The 21638-nt window shown below is 42.1% G+C and overlaps 1 protein-coding gene and 1 pseudogene across 1 annotated transcript in view; one reads left to right on the top strand and one right to left on the bottom strand.

Annotated features, from left to right (window-relative positions):
• Nucleotides 1–21300, top strand: part of GPR176 (G protein-coupled receptor 176) — a 100425-nt gene extending 79125 nt beyond the window's left edge. The window contains exons 2-3 of the mRNA XM_037161833.2: nucleotides 13326–13578; nucleotides 18227–21300. Coding sequence (XP_037017728.1) covers nucleotides 13326–13578; nucleotides 18227–19349 — 1376 coding nt within the window. The 3' untranslated portion in view covers nucleotides 19350–21300. The remainder of the gene's footprint in view (nucleotides 1–13325; nucleotides 13579–18226) is intronic.
• On the bottom strand, nucleotides 4881–7892 carry LOC119061295 (tubulin alpha-1A chain-like; annotated as a pseudogene).
• Nucleotides 21301–21638: the final 338 nt, after the last annotated feature.

The following is a 21638-nucleotide window of genomic DNA, read 5'->3' as shown; positions in this document are numbered from 1 at the left end:
GTGGTTCCAGGCACACACCCTGACACCACGACACAATCTGCTGTGATTCTGCCCAGAGTAGAGCCGCCCAAGACACCTTCATGGGGTAAAGCTGGCTGATTATTACTTGGCAGGCCCCACAGTTCCATTTGGAACTTGAAGGCTAATCAGTCCTACGTTGTCTCTCATTCCTGATTGACTCCAAGCCTGTGGGTTGAGGTGTCTTTTCCTTCTGTATACACAGCTCCATGTTTCTTTCCCTTTGGCTCAGTCTCTCAAGAACTCCCTCTCTGTTAAACCTTTCCTTGGTGCCCTCTAGAATCTTTGTGCTACTAATAGTAACATTTACATAGCACATATGATATGCAAAATACTTTTCTAAGCACTGTTCACATATGACCTGTACTGGCTCATTTAATCCGCATTGTGCCGTGGAACATAGGCATTGTTATTATAGCCACTTTACAGATGATGAAAGTGAGACACAGAGAAGTTAATTCACATGTGATCACATAGCTAGTGAGTTGTAGAGCTGGGACTTGTGCTCTTGGTCATTAGAATATCCTGCTGCTCCTAGGATAAAAATTTCCCTGTACACTTAATCTTTCTCAGAAAGGTCCTTCAGTCATTTTGACTTTATGTGCACACAAAAGTGCAACAAAGTGCCAATGTGTGCTTGACTATCTCTTTGGAACACTTCCCAAAACAGGGAATATAGCTTTACCGAAGAAAATAAACCTCACAAACTATGAGCTCATAACTGAATATTAAAAATCATATGAGGAAAACCATATTGGGAGCAGATTCAACAAATGGCAAAATTAACACTTCTAGAACTAGATACAATAGAATAATCTGAAACTATAAACATTTAATAATATGATTACAGAGTAAAGGAATAGGAGCCATAATAAAATAACTGGACACTAGGAATAAAGAATAGGCAGTTTGAAGTAGACCCAAATACAAATTTCAAAAAGTTCAATGTTCGACAAGCTTAAATAAGTATGTTTTGATTATTTCCAGATACATTGAGAATAAAATGGAAAGTAGACCTGAGAAATATCACCCAGTTGGCAGGAGGCTAAATTGATAGAAAATGTGAGTTAGAGGTCAAAAGATATCAATATAACCAATAGAATGAGGTCTAATGTAAGTCTAATAAGAGTTCCAAAAGAAGAGAATAAAGAGGAAGAGGGGACTACAACATTCAAAGAGGCAATGGATTGTTTAGAAGTATAGAAAACAAAACCTTAGGATTGAGGAAGTATGCAAAATTCCAAACATTTTAGTGAGATTGCAGAACTTTTAGCAAGCATATGGGAAAACCATCTCTCTCATATGTCTTATGTGGAGGGCCATTTACAGTATATATTTATTTGATCCAGAAGTTCTGCTTTTAGGAACTTATCCTCAGTAAATAGTGTTTTCAGTTCCCAAAGATTTACTTATATAAGGATGTTGATATCAGCATTCTGTAATAGAAATATGTTGGTAACACTTTTAAAACTCATCAAATGCAATAGATGGAATAAATTAAGATGTAATCATAAAATCACTGTTGCTCTTTGTAGCTGTTAAAATGATCATAGAGATCTATTTTCCTTTATTGTCATAGAAAGATGTTTGATATGGTAACAAAGTGTAATTAAAAACTAGTGTGCATAGTTTGGTCTCACTGGCATAAACAGAAGTGTGTGTGTGTGTGTGTGTGTGTCTGTGTGTGTGTGTTGGAAAGGGTAAATACTCAAACCTTAAGATGGTTATCACTGGGTGGGTTATTTTTACTTTCTCCTTTATACTTTTACGTATCGTCTGAATTTTAAAAATTTAACTATGTGTTACTGTATTAATCATGAGAAGCCACAGGTGTTTCACTTGGGAAACACAGAAAACAAACCTGAAATAAAAATGGTGCCCTGAGGTTCCAGACCTTCAAGTAGTCACAGCAGTCCTGATTACTCAGGTGGGAACTCGATTACACAGTGACCAAAACTGTAGCCTGGAGAGCAAGGCTCTTGGGTTGCATTCTCTTTTGTTCCATCATGCTTTCTCAGCCTTCTCTGTGCAGCTTACAGTATGGAACCATATTTTTCAGTTGTTTCCTCTTTTTTGTAAAACAAAATATATAGTTCCAATGTACTTTATGGCTACTGAGTGAACCAGCTTATTTTTAAAGTGGAAATAAATGGATTAAAGTTAATTAAGACCCTTCTGTTCCTTTCGTTTGGCCAATGAGAGCAAGCAGCTGGGAGAGATGCAATCAGTCCATGAGCATTGATAGTAAAAATTTGGTCAGGGATGTCATCCTTTCTTGTGTTTCTCCTGTGGTAGGAAAAGCTATTTCCATAGGCGTAGCTGATCTTGTGTCTGCAGGCCATGTCAAGAAGCTGAGCAGCCCTTCAGCACTGTTCCTTGACCAGACAAGAATTTCCTTAGGGCTCTGTGGAGACTGTAATTACAGCTAGTGTGTCTGTTGTGTTTTTGCCTTCAGTATTGGGAGGGCTTGCTCTGACCAGTGTGGCTCAGTGGGCTGGACATTGTCCCACAAAGTGAAAAGTCACTGGTTTCATCCTGGTCAGGGCACATGCCTGGGTTGCAGGTTCGGTCCCTGGTTGTGGTGCATATGAGAGGCAACCAACTGGTGTTTCTCGCTTACATCAATGTTTCTCTCCCTCTCTTTCTCCTTCCCTTCTCTTCTCTCTAAAAATAAATAATGAATCTTTTAAAAAATATTGGGAAGGCTCTTTCTATATTTGAAAAAAATGAATACATTGAGGTTCTCAGTATGGTAAAGGCTGACAGTGAGCAGCTATTGTGGTATGTACTGGCTGGTCATCACAATTTTCTACTGAACACAAATATAAAGTTTCCCAGGCCCTCCTGGGTTCTGATTCAGTTGGGTTTAGGCCTAGGAATCTGTATTTTAAATTCCTCGCAGAGGATCTTACTAACCGTGCAGGTTTAGGAACCGAAATCTGTGGCGTGGTATCGTTATGGCAGGTGTCTACCTCACAAAAACTTTTTATATTTCTTAGTGCCCTATTGTCCTTTTTTCTCTTCTCTTCTTTTCCTGTTCTCCCATGTTAGAAATTATTAAACATGTTCTTTCTTGTTTCTTGCCTGTGTGAAGTCATGTGAATATTTATGGGACTACTAAATGAAGTTGCTGACTCACAGCCTGGGATCTGGAATCTGACCTAAATAGCATTTTTGTGTAATTAGGTGTTGGTGTTTGTGTGTGTATGTCTACCCTGATGTCCTGTAAGTACTATTTAATAGTATCTATGGTCATAAAGATGTTATTGTGCTTTTAACCTAAAATTATGAGATGCACTAAAACACTATGGAAAACAACCTGGTGTCGAGACACAAAGATCCTGACTCAGATATGACCCAGATATAGAAATGATCAGATAGAGAATTTTAAAAACACTATGATAGTCCAGGATAATCTTCCTATTTTAAGGTCAACTGACTAGGAGCCTTAATTTCTCTTTGCCTTATAACCTAACATATTCACAATTTCCAGGAATTAGGATATGCACATACTTGGTAGTGGGGAATTATTTTGCCTACCACATATATGACATATGTTTAGAACCCCAGAATAAGAAGAGAGAAAGGGAATGGACAGATAAATATTTAAAGAGATATTGGTCAGGAGTTATCCAAAATTAATTAAAGATACCAAGCCATAGATCCAGGAAGCTAAAGTACTGTAGTCAGATAACACACACACACACACACACGCATACACACACACCCCCAACATATATTCAAACTGCTAAAAAACAAAGAGAAAGAAAATGTTGAAGGTAGAGAAAAAAAGACACATTACTTACAGAAGAACAAAGGTAAGGTTTATAGCAAACATGTTACCAGAAACTATGAAATCCAGGAGACAATAAAGTGACATCAGTCAAGTACTGGGGGGAAAAACCTTCTCAACTAAAATAATTATACCCAGCAAAAATGTCATTCAAAAATGAAAGAAAGGGAGACATTTTCAGACAAACTTTGAGAGAATTGATTCATAGCAGACCTACACTACAGGAGATAGGAAGGGAAATTCTTCAAGCACAAGGAATATGGTACCAGGCAGAAACTTGGATAAACAGAAAGAGATACGGATCTTTGGATGTGGTTAAAATGAAGATAAATATAAAGGACTTTTTCCCCTTACTTTAAATTTCTTTTTTTAAAAGTTAATTGACTACAGAAAATAAAGATTTCAGCAGTGTATTTTGGTTTGTAATTTGTGTAAAAGTAAAATGTATGACAATGGAAGTGCCGAGGTTAGGAGGGAGGAATGAGGAATGTACTATTATAAGGACTGTCATACTACATGTGAAGTAGTTTCGTAGTACTTTAAAGTGGACTGTGAGTAATTAAAGATGTATGTAGTAATCATAGGGAAACCACAAGAAGATTAAAAACTATAAATAGTAAACCAATAGTGAAGATAGGACAGTATTCTAAAAACTAGTCCAAAGTCATGAAGAGAAAGAAGAAAAAGGAACAAAGAACAAATGGGACAAATAGGAAGCAACTAGCAAGGTGGTAGATTTTACCTCAACCATATAAATAATTATGTGAAATGTAAATTATCTAAATATACCAATTGAAAGAGATCAGATCAGTTAAAAAAGCAAAAGCCAACTACACAAGTACAAGAAAGCCATTTTTTTTTTCATTTAAGACAGAATACTTTATTCAAACCCATCAGAAAAATGAACTGGTTGGGTCAGTAATGAAGCGTCATGTTTTAAAGCACAGGCTAGTAATTGTATATGAGTATACACTGCTACATACAAATAAACTGATCAGACCACAACTTTTCAGTGTTTAAAACAGAATAAGCTTCTCTGTACAAGCAGCACCATTGTGACATTTTAACTTTAGCATTCCTCTCCTTCCTCACCCTCTCCTTCAATAGAATCCACACCAACCTCCTCATAATCCTTCTCTAGGGCAGACATGTCCTCAAAGGCCTCAGAAAACTCTCCTTCCTCCATGCCCTCACCCACATACCAGTGGACAAAAGCATGCGTGGCGTACATCAGGTCAAACTTGTGGTCCAGGTGAGCCCGGGCCTCAGCAACAGCTGTGGTGCTGCTCAGCCTGCACACAGCTTGCTGTGCTTTGGCCAGGTCTCCACCAGGCACCACAGTGGAAGGCTGGTAATTCGTGCCAACTTGAAAGCCATTGAGGCACCAGTCCACAAACTGGATGCTGCTCTTGGTCTTGATGGTGGCAGTGGCAGCATTGGCCTCTTTGGGAACCATGTCACCGCAGTACAACGGGCAGCAAGCCATGTATTTACCATGGTGAGAATCACATTTCACCATCTGGTTTGCTGGATCAAAGCACACACTGGAGATCTGTGCTACAGAAAGCTGTTCATGGTAGGCTTTCTCAGCAGAGGTGACGGGCATTTGTGGCAAGAGGGACGTGGATGCAGGGATAGGGCACCAGGTTGGTCTGGAATTGTCATGTTGACATTGAGGGCTCCATCAAACCTGAGGGAAGCAGTGATGGAGGCCCAATTTAGCCTACCAACCTATTCAGGTTAGTGTAGGTTGGGTGCTCGATATCAAGGTTTCTGCGACAGATGTTGTAGATGGCTTCATTGTCAACCATGAGGGCACAGTAAGAGTGCTCCAGGGTGGTGAGGATGGAGTTGCAGGTCTCCACTACAGCTGTGGAAACCTGGGGGGCTGGGTAAATTGAGGACTCCAGCTTAGACTTCTTGCCATAATTGACAGAGAGATGCTCCATCAGCAGGGAGGTGAACCTGGAACCAGTTCCCTCACCAAAGCTGTGGAAAACCAAGAAGCCCTGAAGATTGTGTGTGTGCACTGGTCAGCGAGTTTCCGAATTTGGTTCAGGAATAGGTCAATGATCTCCTAGCCAATGGTGTAGTGCCCATGGACATAGTTATTGGCAGCATCTTCCTTGCCTGTGACCAGCTGCTCAGGGTGGAAGAGCTGGCAGTAGGTACCAGTGAGAACTTCATCAATGACTGGGTTCCAGGTCTACAAACACTGCCCTGGGCACATGCTTGCCAGCACCTGTCTCACTGAAAAGGCTGTTGAGGGAGTCATTTCCCCCACCAATGGTCTTGTCACTTGGAACCTGGCCATCAAGCTGGATGCCATGTTCCAGGCAGGAGAGCTCCTAGCAAGCATTGCTGATTTGGAAACCAGCCTGGCCAATGTGGAAGGAGATGCACTCACGCTTGGAGATGCTCGAAGCAGCAACCTGCTTCGAGGTTGCTGAGCAGGTGGTGGAGAGGAAGAAGAGAAGTTGCTTCCTACAGCGTGAGTCTTAGGTGATTGATGTAAGAGAACCTGCCACTTTTAATGTAAAGACATAGACAGGCTAACCCTGGTCAGGTGGCTCCGTTGGTTGGATTGTCCTCCTGAACACCAAAAGGTTGTGGGTTCGTTCCCTGGTCAGGACACATACCTAGGTGTGTGTTCGATCCCTTGTTGGGGTGCTTCTGGGGAGCAACTGGTTGATGTTTCTCTCTCTGTCTCTCTCTCTCTTCCCTTGCTCCTTTTCCCTCTCCCTTCCTCTCTCTCTGAAATCAGTAAACATATCCTTGGTGAGGATTAAAAAAAAAAGACATAGGCTAAAGTCATTCCTATGACTTAATTACCTTGCAGATAAAAGTCATTCCTGTGACTTTTAATTATCTGGCAGATTAATTAAAAGTGTTTCCTAATGTTCATTTTACATAATTCTTTTAACCCAAGAGACCCTGTTCTTGGTTACTTTTTTTGGTTGCAAACTAAAGGAAAGAAGAAATTTAGAATTCCACTCTATACAAAGTAGTTTTCTGTTATCAAATTGATATTACCTAACTTGCTTAGAGTTTCCTCTTGTCTCACGTGGTGTTTGCTGAGAGTAAAAGTCCTTTACAGTCTTTTTGATTCTTGTTAATAGACTTTGGCCTTCCTCTTGACACAGTCTGAGTTCTTAGGATTTTCCTCGTAATGTAATATTGCCTCTAATTTTCTTTTGATTTTTTTCAAATTTCACTTTTTAGAATGTTCTGGGGCATATGTTTATCTTTCTGTAAAAACATGACCATGAGTTTCTTAAAAACTGCTTTAAGTCTCTGGGGAAGCTGGTAGTTTTTAAAGGGTAGTGTACCTATTTTCTCAGGAGGATTCTCAGAGGCGCTCTACTTTCCAAGGCACTTTGGGAATATTTCATTTTGATTATTAGTCTTTTTAACACACCAGGATTGTTGCTCTCAAAGATGCATAGCCTATGAGCCAGTTAAAAAAAAAACAGTTATGGTTAAAATTTCCCAGGGGCGGCTCTGGCTGGTGCGGCTCAGTGGATCGAGCACCAGCCTGAGAAGCAAAGGGTCACTGGTTTGATTCCTGGTCAGGGCGCCTGCCTGGGTTGCAGGCCAGTTCCTAGCAGGGGCTAGTTCCCAGCAGGGGATGCACGAGAGACAACCATACATTGATATTTCTCTCCCTCTCTTTCTCCCTCCTTTCTCTTCTCTCTAAATAAATAAATCAGTAAATAGTTAGAAAAAATATTTTCCAGAGGCAAATTCAGTTGGAAAAAATTTGCCTGGTTAGTTCCTCAAGGTCTGTAAGACACTATCTGTGATTTGGTGTTCATTAAAGTGTCTCTGTCTTCAACATTAATCATTTTTGAATATCTAGCATACTGTGTAAAGAGAAATAGTTTTTTGTATTTTAGATTAGGAGGAATGATAGAGAACAGCAGTCCCAGGAGAGCAGATCTGTACCAGTGCCATCACCCTCTCCCCCCCCATTCCCTTTTCGGCTTTGTGTGCCATGCGTGTGCCCTAACCAGGTTGCTCTGTCCCCAGCCCCGGCACTGACTGCTGTCACGGAACCAGCATTAGAAAGGGCGATGGGCATGTCAAGCGAGGAAGAGTGGGAAGAACTTGAATAATTTCTAAGGGGTATTAGATGATTTAGAACATAGTCTCAGAAATAAAACAATATCTTCAGGTTGATTACTGTATTACTTAAAATATATACTGAGCTATTCTCAGTGCCTTGTAAAACCAAGGAAAATATAAAGTGCCAATGAGATTAAGTGATCAGAAACATGTCTTGCTTTGTTATGTATTTGTGTGTACGCATGCATATGCTCACATGTTTATGTGTGTGTATGCACAGACACATACCTGTTTGTGTGTGTGGTTAATCAGATATTGAGTGTGGGTGCTCCTCTCCTGATACTTAGGCCTAATTCAGGTTCTTAGAGTGAAATGAATCCATTTTTACATGATGGGAGGAGGGGGGTGGTTTAGAGAATGGAAAGAGCATAGCCTTCTTTAACTTCAGGTTCTTGGTTATTCTGGGTGAGAGTTGTTTTGTAATTTAGTTGTAATTTTTGCTGTGATTATGCAAAGAGACAAGCCTTGTTTACCTATGCCTCCGTCTTGACCAGAAGTCAGTATTTCAGGGTCTTAATAGCAAAAGAGATTAGGCTGTAGGTGCCATTTAAAGTTTTATAAATAAGTGGAGATAAAATGTGATTATAGGAGTCTCAGGTATTTCAATAATTGCTGTTGAAAACAAGTTTCCTTATTCACAAGTGTGGACATGCTAATAAAATGTATGATTTTTTTTAAACAGTGAAAAGTTATGCCTGACCTAATTAATAGAGAGGGGAGAGGAAGATAGGGGAGTAGAGTAAGAGGGTGATGATGGAAGTCAGTTTAAGTTTCAACAGAATCTGCTATGTGCCTGAGAGACCCTGGCTCACAGCCTGCCCCTCCTTGGTGATGAATTTTCCTGTTGGTTTGGATACTCAAAATGTTTTGTTCAGCACAGCCTACCAAACTACAGAGATTGACAGTGACGAAAGAAAAAGAAATGCCTGCAGGTCTTGATTTATAGCGAAGAAAACCTGTCTTTATGGGAAGTCTCCCAGCGGACTGGAGACACCCCTAATTTTGACACCTAGAGACTGTGACATGTACACATTCTTCATGGCAGATTTCTTTAAGTAGGCTATTTCATTTTTGGATGGTCGCCAGAAGTTAAGTCCAGAAGTGACCTGACATGAGGGAAGGTGCTCCAGCCAGATTCTAATCTTTGCTTCAGTGGAAAAGGCTAGGAGGAAGAATTCCCCAAATAAACAGAACTTCAATATATTGTTATTGCCCAGTCTGTCACCTTAGTGACAGGAAAGCGTGAGGGGGCCGGAGGTATCGTTGTTAGTATGAACAGTTCCTCCACCTAACAAATGTGTGTGTGTGTGTGTGTGTGTGTGTGTGTGTGTGTATATATATAAGGAAATACTTTCCTAATGTAAGGAAAGTTTGGTAGAAAACTTCCTAGAAACAGCTGGTTTATTTCCTAAATACAGTGGCTGTTTTTCTTATTTTGTCAGGCAGGTAAGAGGCAGCTGTAGAATATTGTGTTTGAAGAGAGACCCTTGAGAGTAAGTTATGTCAATATCTGAGATGCTGAGGCAGCTCCTTGTGGTGACCGGCTACAGCCTTGAACCCTGCTATCCCCTACCCCGGTGCCATCACCCGCCCCCTGAGTGAGGCTGAGCTGTTGGCTCAGTTCACTGGAGGGCCTTCTCTGAGTGTATATACAGGAGGCAGCAGTGTCCTGGGGTCATGACTGATGGCCGAGTGGGTCTGGCTCCCTCACCAGGTAAAAGCTCCACCAGGAGGGCGGGCTGCCCTACATACCTGAAGGCTTATTTCCTGAGAGCCTCTAGAGTGGTGGGTGGTGATGGTATAAATTCTGTTTAGGGGAGGTGTTTCTGAAACTTTAGTCTGGGGGCCAACTGCCCAGCTGTATCTGGGGTACGTGTTACAAATGCAGGCTCCCAGTTCCATACCTCTTACCTGGGATTCAGAATGTCTGGTGTAGTAATTCTGATGCACAGTAAGGTTTGAGAAACTACTGGCTTAAAGTATACTCACATGATGTACCTACTACACAAGAGGTCATCTTATTGCAGGGAGTTTTGACTACTGTTTGTCCCCTTATCTTACAAATTCATTTATTCAACAGATATTTATAGAATGCTTATTGTGTGTCAGACACTGAGCAAGGCAGTGGAGTTATAACAGGGAAAAACATTGACATGGTTTTTACCCTCATGGAATGGAGGGGAAACAAGTAAATAAATTAATAATTATGATCGGAGCTATAAAGGCCACAGTAGGACATTGTAATAGACTATAATGGAGGGAGGAGCAGCAAGTATTTAAAATAGAAAGAAGGTTAGAGAAGGTCCTCTTTGAGGAGGCAGCAATTACATTAAGACTTAGATGAAAAAGGAACTGGACAGATAGGAACATGTTAGGCAGAATAAAAAATGTGTACAGAGGCACTGAGACAGGATCAACCTTGGCCCTGTTTAAAGGGAAAAAAGGCCAGAGTGGCCGATGCCCAGTGAGCCAGGGGAAGAAAAGACGAGGGAGATTAGGCGGGTAGGCACCCAGATCACCCAGGCTCCTGAGGACCAGGGGAATTTGTAATAGACTGAGAAAGGTGGGGAATCAGGTGCTTGGAAATTAGAAGTTTGGAGTTGAAAGGCCTGGTTTGGGACAAGAATGTGGGAATCACCAGCATTTCAATAGAGAGCCATCCGAAGGATTAATCTAATCTAGGAAGAGGCTGCAGAGGGAGGATAGACAAGAGCCTGGTAAAGAAAGGAGTAGCCAGCAAGAGGAGAGGCGGGAAGGTAGGGGGAAATCAGGAGACTGCAGGTCTTAGAAGCCGTGAAAGGAGAATGCTCAAAGAGAGCCAGTCAAATGTGTCATTTCTGTTAAAGGTCTGCAACCACACAGTATTTAGTAGCTGCTATCTGCATATTGGCTGTTGAGCACTTGAATATGACTAGTGCAAATTTAAATGTTCTACAAGTGTAAAACAAAATGCACACCATGTATACGTAAAACTAATACAATGGTATATGTCAATTATATTTCAATTAAAAAATGCACACCAGACTTCAAAGACTGAGTACAAAAACAAGAATGAAAAAATTGGATTATTACTTTTTAAAGTAGTGATTACATATTGAAATGATAATATTTGGGATATATTGGGTTAAATAAAACACACTCTTAAAATTTCAACTGTTTTTATTTTTTAAAAATATGCCTACTAGAAAATTTAAAATTGCACTTGTGGCTTGCGTCCTATTTCTGTTGCGTTTGTTAGTGTGGAAGTCATTCACAAACTTTTTAAAATATATATTTTATTGATTATACCATTACAGTTCTATTTCCCCCCTTCATTCCCCTCCACCCTGCACACCCCCCTCCTCCACCATTCCCCCCTTTAGTTTATGACCACGTGTCTAAAGTTCTTTAGATTCTATATTTCCCATACTATTCTTGCCCTCCCCCATCTATTTTCTATCTACTGTCTATGCTACTTATTTTCTGTACCTTCTCCCCCCTTCTCCTCCTCCCACTCCCCTGTTGCTAACCCTCCATATGATCTCCATTTCTGTGGTTCTGCTCCTGATCTAGCTGTCCTCTTAGTTTGCTTTTGTTTTAGGTGTGGTTGTTAGTAACTGTGGGTTTGCTGTCCTTTCACTGTTCATCTTTTTTATCTTCTTTTTCTTAGATAAGTCCCTTTAACATTTCATATAATAAGGGCTTGGTGCTGATGAACTCCTTGAATGTGATCTTATCTGAGAAGCACTTTATCTGTCCTTCCATTCTAAATGAAAGCTTTGCTGGATAGAGCAATCTTGGATGTGGGTCTTTGGATTTCATGACTTGGAATACTTCTTTGCAGCCCCTTCTTGCCTGTAAGGTCTCTTTTGAGAAATCAGCTGACATTCTGATGGGAACTCCTTTGTAGATGACTATCCCCTTATCTCTTGCTGCTTCTAGGATTCTCTCCTTCATTTTAATCTTGGCTAATGTAATGATGATGTGCCTTGGTGTGTTCCTTCTTGGGTCCCACTTCTTTGGGACTCTCTGAGCTTCCTGGATTTCCTGGAAGTCTATTTCCTTTGCCAGAATGGGGAAATTCTCCTTTATTATTTGTTCAAATAAGTTTTCCACTTGTGGCTGTTCTTCTTCCCCTTCTGGTACCCCTATAATTCAGATGTTGGAACGTTTAAAGATGTCCTGAAGGTTCCTAAGTCTCTCCTCATTTTTTCAAATTTTTGTTTCTTACACTTTTCTGTTTGGTCATTTTTTTTCCTCCTTCTGATCCACTCCTTTGATTTGAGTCCCAGTTTCCTTTCCGTCACTATTGGTTTCCTGTGCATTTCCATTCATTTCAATTAGTTTAGCCTTCATGTGTCCCTCTAAGTTGTGACTATAATCAACCAGTTCTGTGAGCATCCTGATCACCAGTGTTTTGAACTGTACATCTGAAAGTTTTGCTATTTCTTCATCGCTTAGATTTATCGGCTCTGGGGCTCTGAGTTGTTCTTGAGCCATGTTTTGATCTGTTCCTGCCTGTTACGTTCACCAGGGTGGGGCTACCCAGGTCGCTGGTTTGTGATGCTGTATGTGGGGGCAGGGTCAGAGAGGGACAATGGCGGTCCCCTCTGCCACTTTCCACCACTGGGGCCTGCACGGTCTGTCTCACCGCTTCGCTCCTTCAGCGGTTTATCTGCACTCAAATGTGTGACTGTGGTCAGCCCTCAGTGGGTCCACCACCTTGCGCCCTCAGTGGGTCCACCTGCTACTCCACACCTGGGATCTGCCCACGGCTGCCGGCACACCTGGGTTGTACGTCCAGGTTGGTCTGGTGGATCTTTCCTGCCTGACCCTGCTTTGCTGCTGGCTCTGCCTCTCTTACCGGTTTGGCTGAAGGGTTTGTTGTTGTCAGACTTCCGTGTAGTTCAATTTTCTGTGGTTTGGCTGCGTTTTTGTTGCTAAAACTTTGTTGTTTGTAAACTTGGTTGTGTGAGAAGGCACAATGCTTCCACCTATGCCTCCATCTTGGTGGAAGTCTCATTCGCAAACTTTGCGAGTGTAGACTGCCTAAGATGAAGTAACACCTAACAGGTTGTTTATCCACAGAGGAGACTGAATCAGCACCATAACACAAGTAAACACATTAATAATGATGATAAGAGCTATGAAGGGCAACAACAGGATATGCCTAAATTAAGTAATGAAACTCACCACTAAAAATTCTTCTAGACTTTTTGAGATATACATAAGTGATTTAATAATTTCACATACATAGACAAGATAATATGTATTTAAAGTAAATCCTTTGAAATCAACTCTGAAATGGAGTTTTTCAGTGTTTTTTAACCTGTATTTTCCTTTCTTTTTTTGTCTTCTTTCTTTTTATTTAAAATTTATTTTTATTTATTTATTTTGCATATCTGGCCAGGAAACTTCATGGTGTTATGGTCAACTTGCCGCACAACCGTGTTCAAATCTGTCACCAACAGGTTCATTAAAAACCTGGCCTGCTCGGGGATCTGTGCCAGCCTGGTCTGCGTGCCCTTCGACATCGTCCTCAGCACCAGTCCTCACTGTTGCTGGTGGATCTACACCATGCTCTTCTGCAAAGTCGTCAAATTTTTGCACAAAGTCTTCTGCTCTGTGACTATTCTTAGTTTCCCCGCCATTGCCTTGGACAGGTAAGATCAAGTGCCAGGGGCTCGACTTTTTTTAAGTGTATTGAAATATTAGCATCACGAAGCAAGTGGGAAATAGTCATTAGTCCACATCTTAGTCAACTTGTGGTCAACAGAAAGAGAATGAATTGCCAGAACAGAAGCCTCACAATGTTGATTGAACAGCAACTACAGAAAATAGAACCATTGAGAAAAGATGTGACATAGTAGGTCACGTCCTGAGGATGCTGGGCAGAGTGGCTGGATCACGGTGGAGCTTCAGCGTGGTTGGGATTGGTGGTGTTTGTGTTGCCATTTGCAGTAGATAGGCTCATCTGATTGGTAAGTCCACAGTTAGCGCTTTTTGATGTAGGACGAAAACATTCCTAGAAGAACAAGAAAACAGTTCAGTGGTTATTTAATGCATGATTTAATAGTTCAGTGGTTATTTAACGCGTGATTAGTCCACTTGGACCTGGCCAGATAATACCAGAATCCCTTTGGAGGATTTATTTCCAAGGTCACATACTGGCTCGGTTGTTGTTTTCTCTTCCCATCCTCTTTAAGACAATGTTCATTTGGAATGAATCTTGTATCTTAGCTACTGCCATCACATGTAATTTGATCAGATTCATCAAAGTTAAGTGTAAAGATCTCAGTAATCAACAACTTCCTGCCTTTTCCCTTTGTTGCTAGCATGTCCTGAATACATTTGAGATAATACATTTTAGGGAATAGACTTAAATAAGCAAACAAGAAATGAAAAGTATTTTGTGCCCATGAGTACTTTTGATTTCAAGATTTTCAGAGAGGAAAAGTTGCTAAAGGGATAATACTGGCTCTTCTGACTTGATACCCTATGATAAATTTAAATGCATTTTATATGAATTTGGATTTTTAAAACTCTATGTTCATTCAAAACATACTTGATACCTTAATGACTTACGAGGTTATGGATTGTGGAGTCACTCTGGCCTCTCAGGCCCAGAACCCTGAGTGTATTAGCTCAGGGTCATGTGGATGGAGGGTCATTCACATGGAGGACACAGTCACACAAAGCCCTTGCATACTAGGAGAAGTTGCTGGCTTAAGAGAGGGATCCCTGGGGCCTGCCTATATTGCTTTCTGGTTGGACAAAGTGGCTTAACCTTTTTGAGCATCAGTTTCCTCAGCAGTAAGGAAAATTAAATGAATTGTTTGTGGCCTGGACTTGGATGGGTCCCACCAATATTTGCCTCTTCTTCCATAGGCTTTGCTTCTGATTGGCACATTCAGATCTTGCTGTGAGCCACTCTAGCTCTTTGGAATTTTCTCACTAGAAACTCACCATCCATAGTGGCAGAGTAGGCAGGTGACAAATGCAAGAGCCAGGCTGGGGTTGTGTCTGCATTTGTGTTCATTGGGGTCAGTCACTTAACAGATGCACCCAATAGTTGCTTTGTGGCTATCTAAATTTAGTGGGCAGGACTATCTTCTTAGAAGAGAAATCAGAAATCTAGAATTCCGTCATTTTAAAATGTTTGCAATTAATTTGCATTCAAAATACTATGTGAAGCACTCAAATCCTTTCAGCCAGCTGGATGTACACCGTGTGATGCCAGTTTGCCATGGGGGCTTTCCAGTAACGTTGTACAACCCTTCCATACTCCAAAAGAGGCCTTTGAATATCTGGAGAGAGCCATTGCACAGCACTGTGCTATACAGTGAAAAATCAGAGTGAAAAGTCAAATTACATCCTGATGAGTGCCTTAGTGAATTTGGTGTTGGACCGCCTGTGTTTATGGCAGGTGTCCTTTCATCTGTGCCTTAGCTGTACTACCTGCTTAGTGAGGGTTTAACTCTTCTGTCCACATTGTGGATTTTTCTTTTCTGGAAGTTTTAAAAAACATTTTATTGGGACATAATCTATGCATCACATAAGTCACCCATTATAGGTGAACAAGTCAATGAATTTTAGTATCTTTGTAGAACTGTGCAGCCATCACCACAGTTGAACTTTAGAACCAGCTCATTACCCTAGAAAGAAGCCTCCTGCTCATCACACTCACTCTCCATCCCCACCCCCGGACCCAGGAATCCACTAATCTACTTTCCATCTCTATGTGTTTGCTGGTTTTGGACCTTTCATGTAAGGTCCATACTGCAGTGGAATCATGCAGTATGTATTCTTTTATGTCTGGATTCTTTAACTCAGCATAATGTTTGCAAGGCTCATTTATGTGGTAGCATGTATCAGTACTTCATTCCTTTCCTTCTTCAAGTTTAATGGCACTGTGTAAGTTTAAGGTGTATAGCATAAAGAACTTACATGCATTGTGAAATGATTGCCACAATAAGTTTAGTTGACATCCATCATCGTATACAGATACAAAAAAAAGGAATTTTTTTAATAATGAGAACTCTTAGAATCTACTCTTATAACAACTTATTCTTGTTTATTGCTGAATAATAATAGTTCATTATATGGTTCTACCACATTTTGTTTATCCATTTACTAGCTGATGGAAGTCAGGTTGTTTCCATTTTTTGGCTATTATGAAAAATGCTGATATGAATCCTGGAAGTTTTTTAAGAGTAGGATTCAACAAGAGTGGGAACACATTATTTTGAATACTTTTATAGCTGGAATCAATGCAGTAATAACAGTGAGTTATTTCTAGGCACTTGGGCTTAGAGGGGAAAATATGCTAGCCATAAGAAATCCTTATTTTCTTTTCATCAGAAAATCTACTATATATTTGCCATTATTATTTTTAAAGGGTAAACAAGTCCTTTTAGTAGAAAAATGAGGCCAGCAGGTTCCTATTTTATTACTCAGAGGTACAGATTACCTGTAAGCTTAAGTGTGTTGTGCATGAAGATGAAGGGAGGACGATCCTTTTTCTCACTGCTTTCTCAGACTTCTGTTATCACAGCACCGAGTCAGCAAGTTGATTGGGAGGCCATACACTTCCTGCATTATTTTCTAGAGATGTACACACTTAACAAAATTATTTATGGTGAGCCTGTGTGCTCGTGTTGCAGTCTATTTGCCGATACATAACAGGAGCAAAAATGGCCGGATGCCTGGGTCGATTATCCACCAGTTAGAAGAGAGGAATCAGACAGTGGACTCCTGAGCATGTATTCATGTGTGGGTGCCAGGCCTTCACATTGTATTTACAGAGTTGTGATAAAGAAAACTTTATCTATATTCAGAGAAATAAAATTGAGAGCATGCATAACTTTCGCATTTTTTCTCCTTTCCCCCTCCCAGACAGAGATCTAGAACACACTGTGCTCCACACATCTCTGATCATCCACGGTCTTGTTGTGTTTGCATCGTGTCTCCCCCAGCTGGCCCCCCCGCCAGACTCCACCAGTGCCACCTTCTCTTGACATTGTCCCAGGTGCTCCCTTTCCCAAACCTCTGTGCATACCTCTAATAGAGCTATCATCTCCTCATTTATAACTGTTCGTTTGCATGCATTTTTCTTCATTAACTTTAGAAACATTCCTGTATGTCCTTTTTTCTTTGTAACCTGGTGCCTGGCACTTAGGTGGTGCTCAGAAATCCTGTGACAGGAAAGCTTGCATGCTTACCTGGCCCTGGTGTGAACGAATGTTAACAGGGTTGTAAGGTGACTCCAGCATTAGCTGACTGAAGCAAAGTGGGCAGAGCTCATCTCTGGTAATCACCATATCTCTGATGGCTAGTGGCAGCCCTTTCCTGACAGAGGTGGCCCTAGGGTCTGAAGAACTACTCATTTCCACCAAACCATGGCTGATACGGAAACAAGGTGCTTTTGGAATTCTGATTAGGTGGTTGTAGAATAATCAAGTTACACTTGAAGAAAAAGAAGTTTATCATGCAGGCATTTCAGACCCATTAATTGTTTTACTATTAGGGTTACTAAATGATTATTATTGGAACAATAACTATTGAATAGACATAATTAAATTGTTTTTTATCCTTATCTGAGGACATTTATTTTCAATGCTTTCAGAGACAGGGAGAGAAGAAGGGAGAAACATTGATGTGAGAGGGAAGCATCTATTAGTTGCTTCCTATTTGCACCTGGACCTGGATGGTAGCCTCCAGATCTGGAGGCAGAGGGGAGTCAGGGATCAGACCTGCAACCTCTCAGTTATAGGACGATGCTCCATCCAACTGAGCCACACCAGCCAGGGAGATCAGGCATAATTTTTGTCACTAGAGTTTGTGGAAGGACTTTGTTAGAGTCTATCCTTTGTATTGGGTTCTGCCCCAAGCAGCTATAAAGTTACTCTATACATATGCTGCTTTGGAAATGCGTGCAGACAAATTTCTTTATGTTACTGGCTTCGAAATTTGCCCTAAATCTTCTGTGGCCCATGGAAAATCTTTTTACAAATTACCATTAAATTGAAAAATAAATGTCTTTACAGCAGATGGAAGCAGTCTTTATATTGAGAGCACTTTTTGGGATTTAATCCTGGTGGCAATAATTATAAAGCCAGTTATGAATTGTACAGCAAAGTCCTCAAAACTGAAGGTCTGGCTACCTAATTCCCCCAGTGGTTCCCTCTTTCTTAGGCAGAATGAAAGAACTCGACCTTTTTTCCAGTCTCTCCTACTTTTGGTAACATAGATTGCCCTAATTTAGAGCATTATTTTCTCCTGTGAAATGAATTTTGCGTGTGCATTTTGCAGGTACTACTCCGTTCTCTATCCGCTGGAGAGAAAAATATCTGATGCCAGGTCCCGTGAGCTGGTGATGTACATCTGGGCCCATGCAGTGGTGGCCAGTGTGCCAGTGTTTGCAGTGACCAATGTGGCAGACATCTACGCCATGTCCACCTGCACCGAAGCTTGGAGCAACTCCTTAGGCCACCTGGTGTATGTTCTGATCTATAACATCACCACAGTCATTGTGCCTGTGGCCGTAGTCTTCCTCTTCTTGATACTGATTCGACGGGCCCTGAGTGCCAGCCAGAAGAAGAAGGTCATCATAGCAGCCCTGCGGACCCCACAGAACACCATCTCCATCCCCTATGCCTCCCAGCGGGAGGCTGAGCTGCACGCCACCCTGCTCTCAATGGTGATGGTCTTCATCTTATGTAGCGTGCCGTACGCTACCCTGGTCGTCTACCAGACTGTGCTTAATGTCCCTGACACTTCTGTCTTCTTGCTGCTCACTGCCATTTGGTTGCCCAAGGTCTCCCTGCTAGCGAACCCTGTGCTCTTTCTTACTGTGAATAAATCTGTTCGCAAGTGCTTAGTAGGGACCCTGGTACAGCTACACCAGCGGTACAGTCGCCGTAATGTGGTGAGTGTAGGGAGTGGGCTGGCTGATGCCAGCCTGGAGCCCAGCATGCGCTCAGGAAGCCAGCTCCTGGAGATGTTCCACATCGGGCAGCAGCAGATCTTTAAGCCCACGGAGGATGAGGAAGAAAGCGAAGCCAAGTACACTGGCTCTGCTGACCTCCAGGCCAAGGTGATACCTAGCACCTGCCTGGAGGGCGAGCAGCGGCCACAGTTTGCACCCTCTGTGCCGCCTCCGGGGACAGTGGACTCTATATCCCAGGTGGCACCAGCAGCCCCTGTGGAACCTGAGATGTTTTCTGGCAAGTATTCCCTGCAGTTTGGTTTTGGTCCTTTTGAATTGCCTCCCCAGTGGCTCTCAGAGACTCGAAACAGCAAAAAGCGGCTCCTTCCCCCCTTGGGTAACACCCCAGAAGAGCTGATCCAGACAAAGATGCCCAAGGTAGGCAGGGTGGAGCGGAAGATGAGTAGAAACAATAAAGTGAGCGTTTTTCCAAAGGTGGATTCCTAGGAAAGATTGAAAGTCCCTGGAAGTAGCAGGGAGTTTCCTCACTCTGGCCCACCCTCTGCTCTGGCCCTGTGATTCCTGTGATCTCATTGCAACCCAGAATGGGTTGACTTCCTGTCTGGGCCAAATGCTTCTGAGTGAGAGGGAAATCTACTCAAAATCAGATGTCTTCTTTATGGAGGGAGTGTGTATATGTATATATAATTTTTAGTGGTCCATGTCCTTAGTAAAGCCTGTGTTCCTCTCTGTGGAGACAGACATTGGGCATTATAGATTGGGTTTTGGGGTTGTTACCCCATTTATCTTTCCTGGGGATCCTCAGTTATCTGTGTCCAGCAGAAAATACACAGAGAGGATAGTGTCCATGAGGTCAAAGGGAACGGGGCCACTCCAGGGGAAACCCAAGATAACTATGGAATGCTGTGGCCACAGAGAAAATGCCTATTTGATGTATCTAACTTTGACAAACATATTAAAATTGTTTAACATTGATCCGTATCTTGAGGGAAGATAGAGGTTTGGCACTTGACACTTTTTCATATGTCTGGCAGTTTCTCCTGATGCCTGTCGTCCCTTTTACTGGGTTATGGATAAAGAGTGGCTCTTCCGCCCCCATCTGACAGGCCTGAGGGTGAGGGAGATCTGTCCTTCACTCTCCCGACATCCTCGGGGCATCCCTCAGAAAGACATGTCTGCCATTTGGGCTGGAAAACACGGCAAGCTCTTTACTGTGTCTTTCCCTCTTCAATTATGTTTTGTGTCTTTTCTTCAACAAAAGAGAGAAGCTTACGTGGAGAAGACAGACCAGAATGTCCGCACACTGTGAATCCCACCTGCAGGATGCTAGGGAGCAGTCATGAGGAGTGAAGTATGTTGGAAAAAAATTATCTCATGCAAACTTTTGGAATTCAGAGGTCATTTTAAAATGCAAAGTTAGTGTAAAGTGGGTCCTCTGGAAACATCAAGCTAAACCTACTTGACTAGGAAAGGTGAGTCTGCCCAAAAGAGTGGGAGAAGGCTGACAAAAAGGGCTCTTTGGAGGAGGGCTCCAGACACAGGCTGGCCAGTCTCCTTTTCAGTCTGTGCAACTGTGGTCTGCCTTCCTTTTGGACAAAAAGAGGGTGGGAACAGGAAGAAAGAGTTCACTGTAAAATGCCAGGTCCACAAACACATAGCCCAGGTGAGCTCCCTGCTTCCTCTTTTCCGATGAAGTTTTAGCCAGAGCCAGAGTGGATAGAAGAAGGAGGACAGTGCCCTCAAGTGATTAGACCCTGGGGGCTCTCACAGGCAGTTCAGGGCCACTCTGTGTGTATTTCACCAGGCTGAGTTCAAACCATAGACGACACTTCACTCTTACTGAGTGCACGCCGAGGGCCAGCACTGCTCTCCTCTCTAGGCTGTTTTGTTTTTGTTAACAGTAAGTAAGGGAGTCCATCCAGTGCCTTGCATGAGCTTGAAGGGAAGTAGGCCTTCTTACTGCACACTTCCACATCCCGAAGGCAGGGTCCCCAGGCGTCCCCATTCCTGTAACCACACTGGTCCTTGTCCTTCGGAGGAAGCCCAGACTATGTGTAGGGAGTCTCCTTTTCCTGCCTTCTCCTAGGTGTGAGGTCTTGTAATTGCTGTATGTAAACCCAAAGACCCTTCCCCTGCAGAGGCAATGCCTTCCTGTGTGTGCTTCGTCTCCTCAGAGTGTTGTGTGCGCACAGCAGAAACGGGGGCGGCCACACCCTCCCCCGAGGCCTCTGCCGCCCAGGCCCTCTGTGCATGCCACCTCCAGCGTCTTGCCCTGACAGTTGAAATGTGGCCCTTCAAGCTTATCTTTCAGAACCTTCACAGTTGTCACAACTTTCATCAAGGGGCAACATAATCTGTTAGAAAACTCTGCTTTAGAAGAATCTGTCAAATGCAGCCACTTTGGTGTTGTTCTGATTATATATACGTACAACAATAAATGCTGATGAGGCAGAATTTGGTAGGTGTTTCTTCTGTATGTTAGAAGCAGACGGGTGACATGTAGCAGTCACTGCCAGGTGTATTTCTATACTCTGAAGAATTACATTTTAATAAAAAATTGAAAAGCTTTTTCTGAACTCAAAAAATATTGTATGAGCTTTGTGTTTTTTGTTTTTCCTTTTCCCTCAAGTGGTATACACTGTCTGAATCGCTGTCTTCCTACACACTGTCAGCTGCAAGGTGTTCATTCAACTCATAAATACAGATGCAACCTTGCAGGAACATTTTCTTGTATTGTTGCAAATTAGAATGAATTCTCAAAGGAGAAACTGTGAT

Source organism: Artibeus jamaicensis, unplaced genomic scaffold (assembly GCF_021234435.1).
Source record: "Artibeus jamaicensis isolate MK-2021 breed Jamaican fruit bat unplaced genomic scaffold, CSHL_Jam_final contig_1132, whole genome shotgun sequence".
In the NCBI taxonomy this organism is placed as follows: domain Eukaryota; kingdom Metazoa; phylum Chordata; class Mammalia; order Chiroptera; family Phyllostomidae; genus Artibeus; species Artibeus jamaicensis.
Note: the sequence above shows the minus strand (reverse complement) of the source record. Positions and strands in the feature narration are given on the sequence as shown.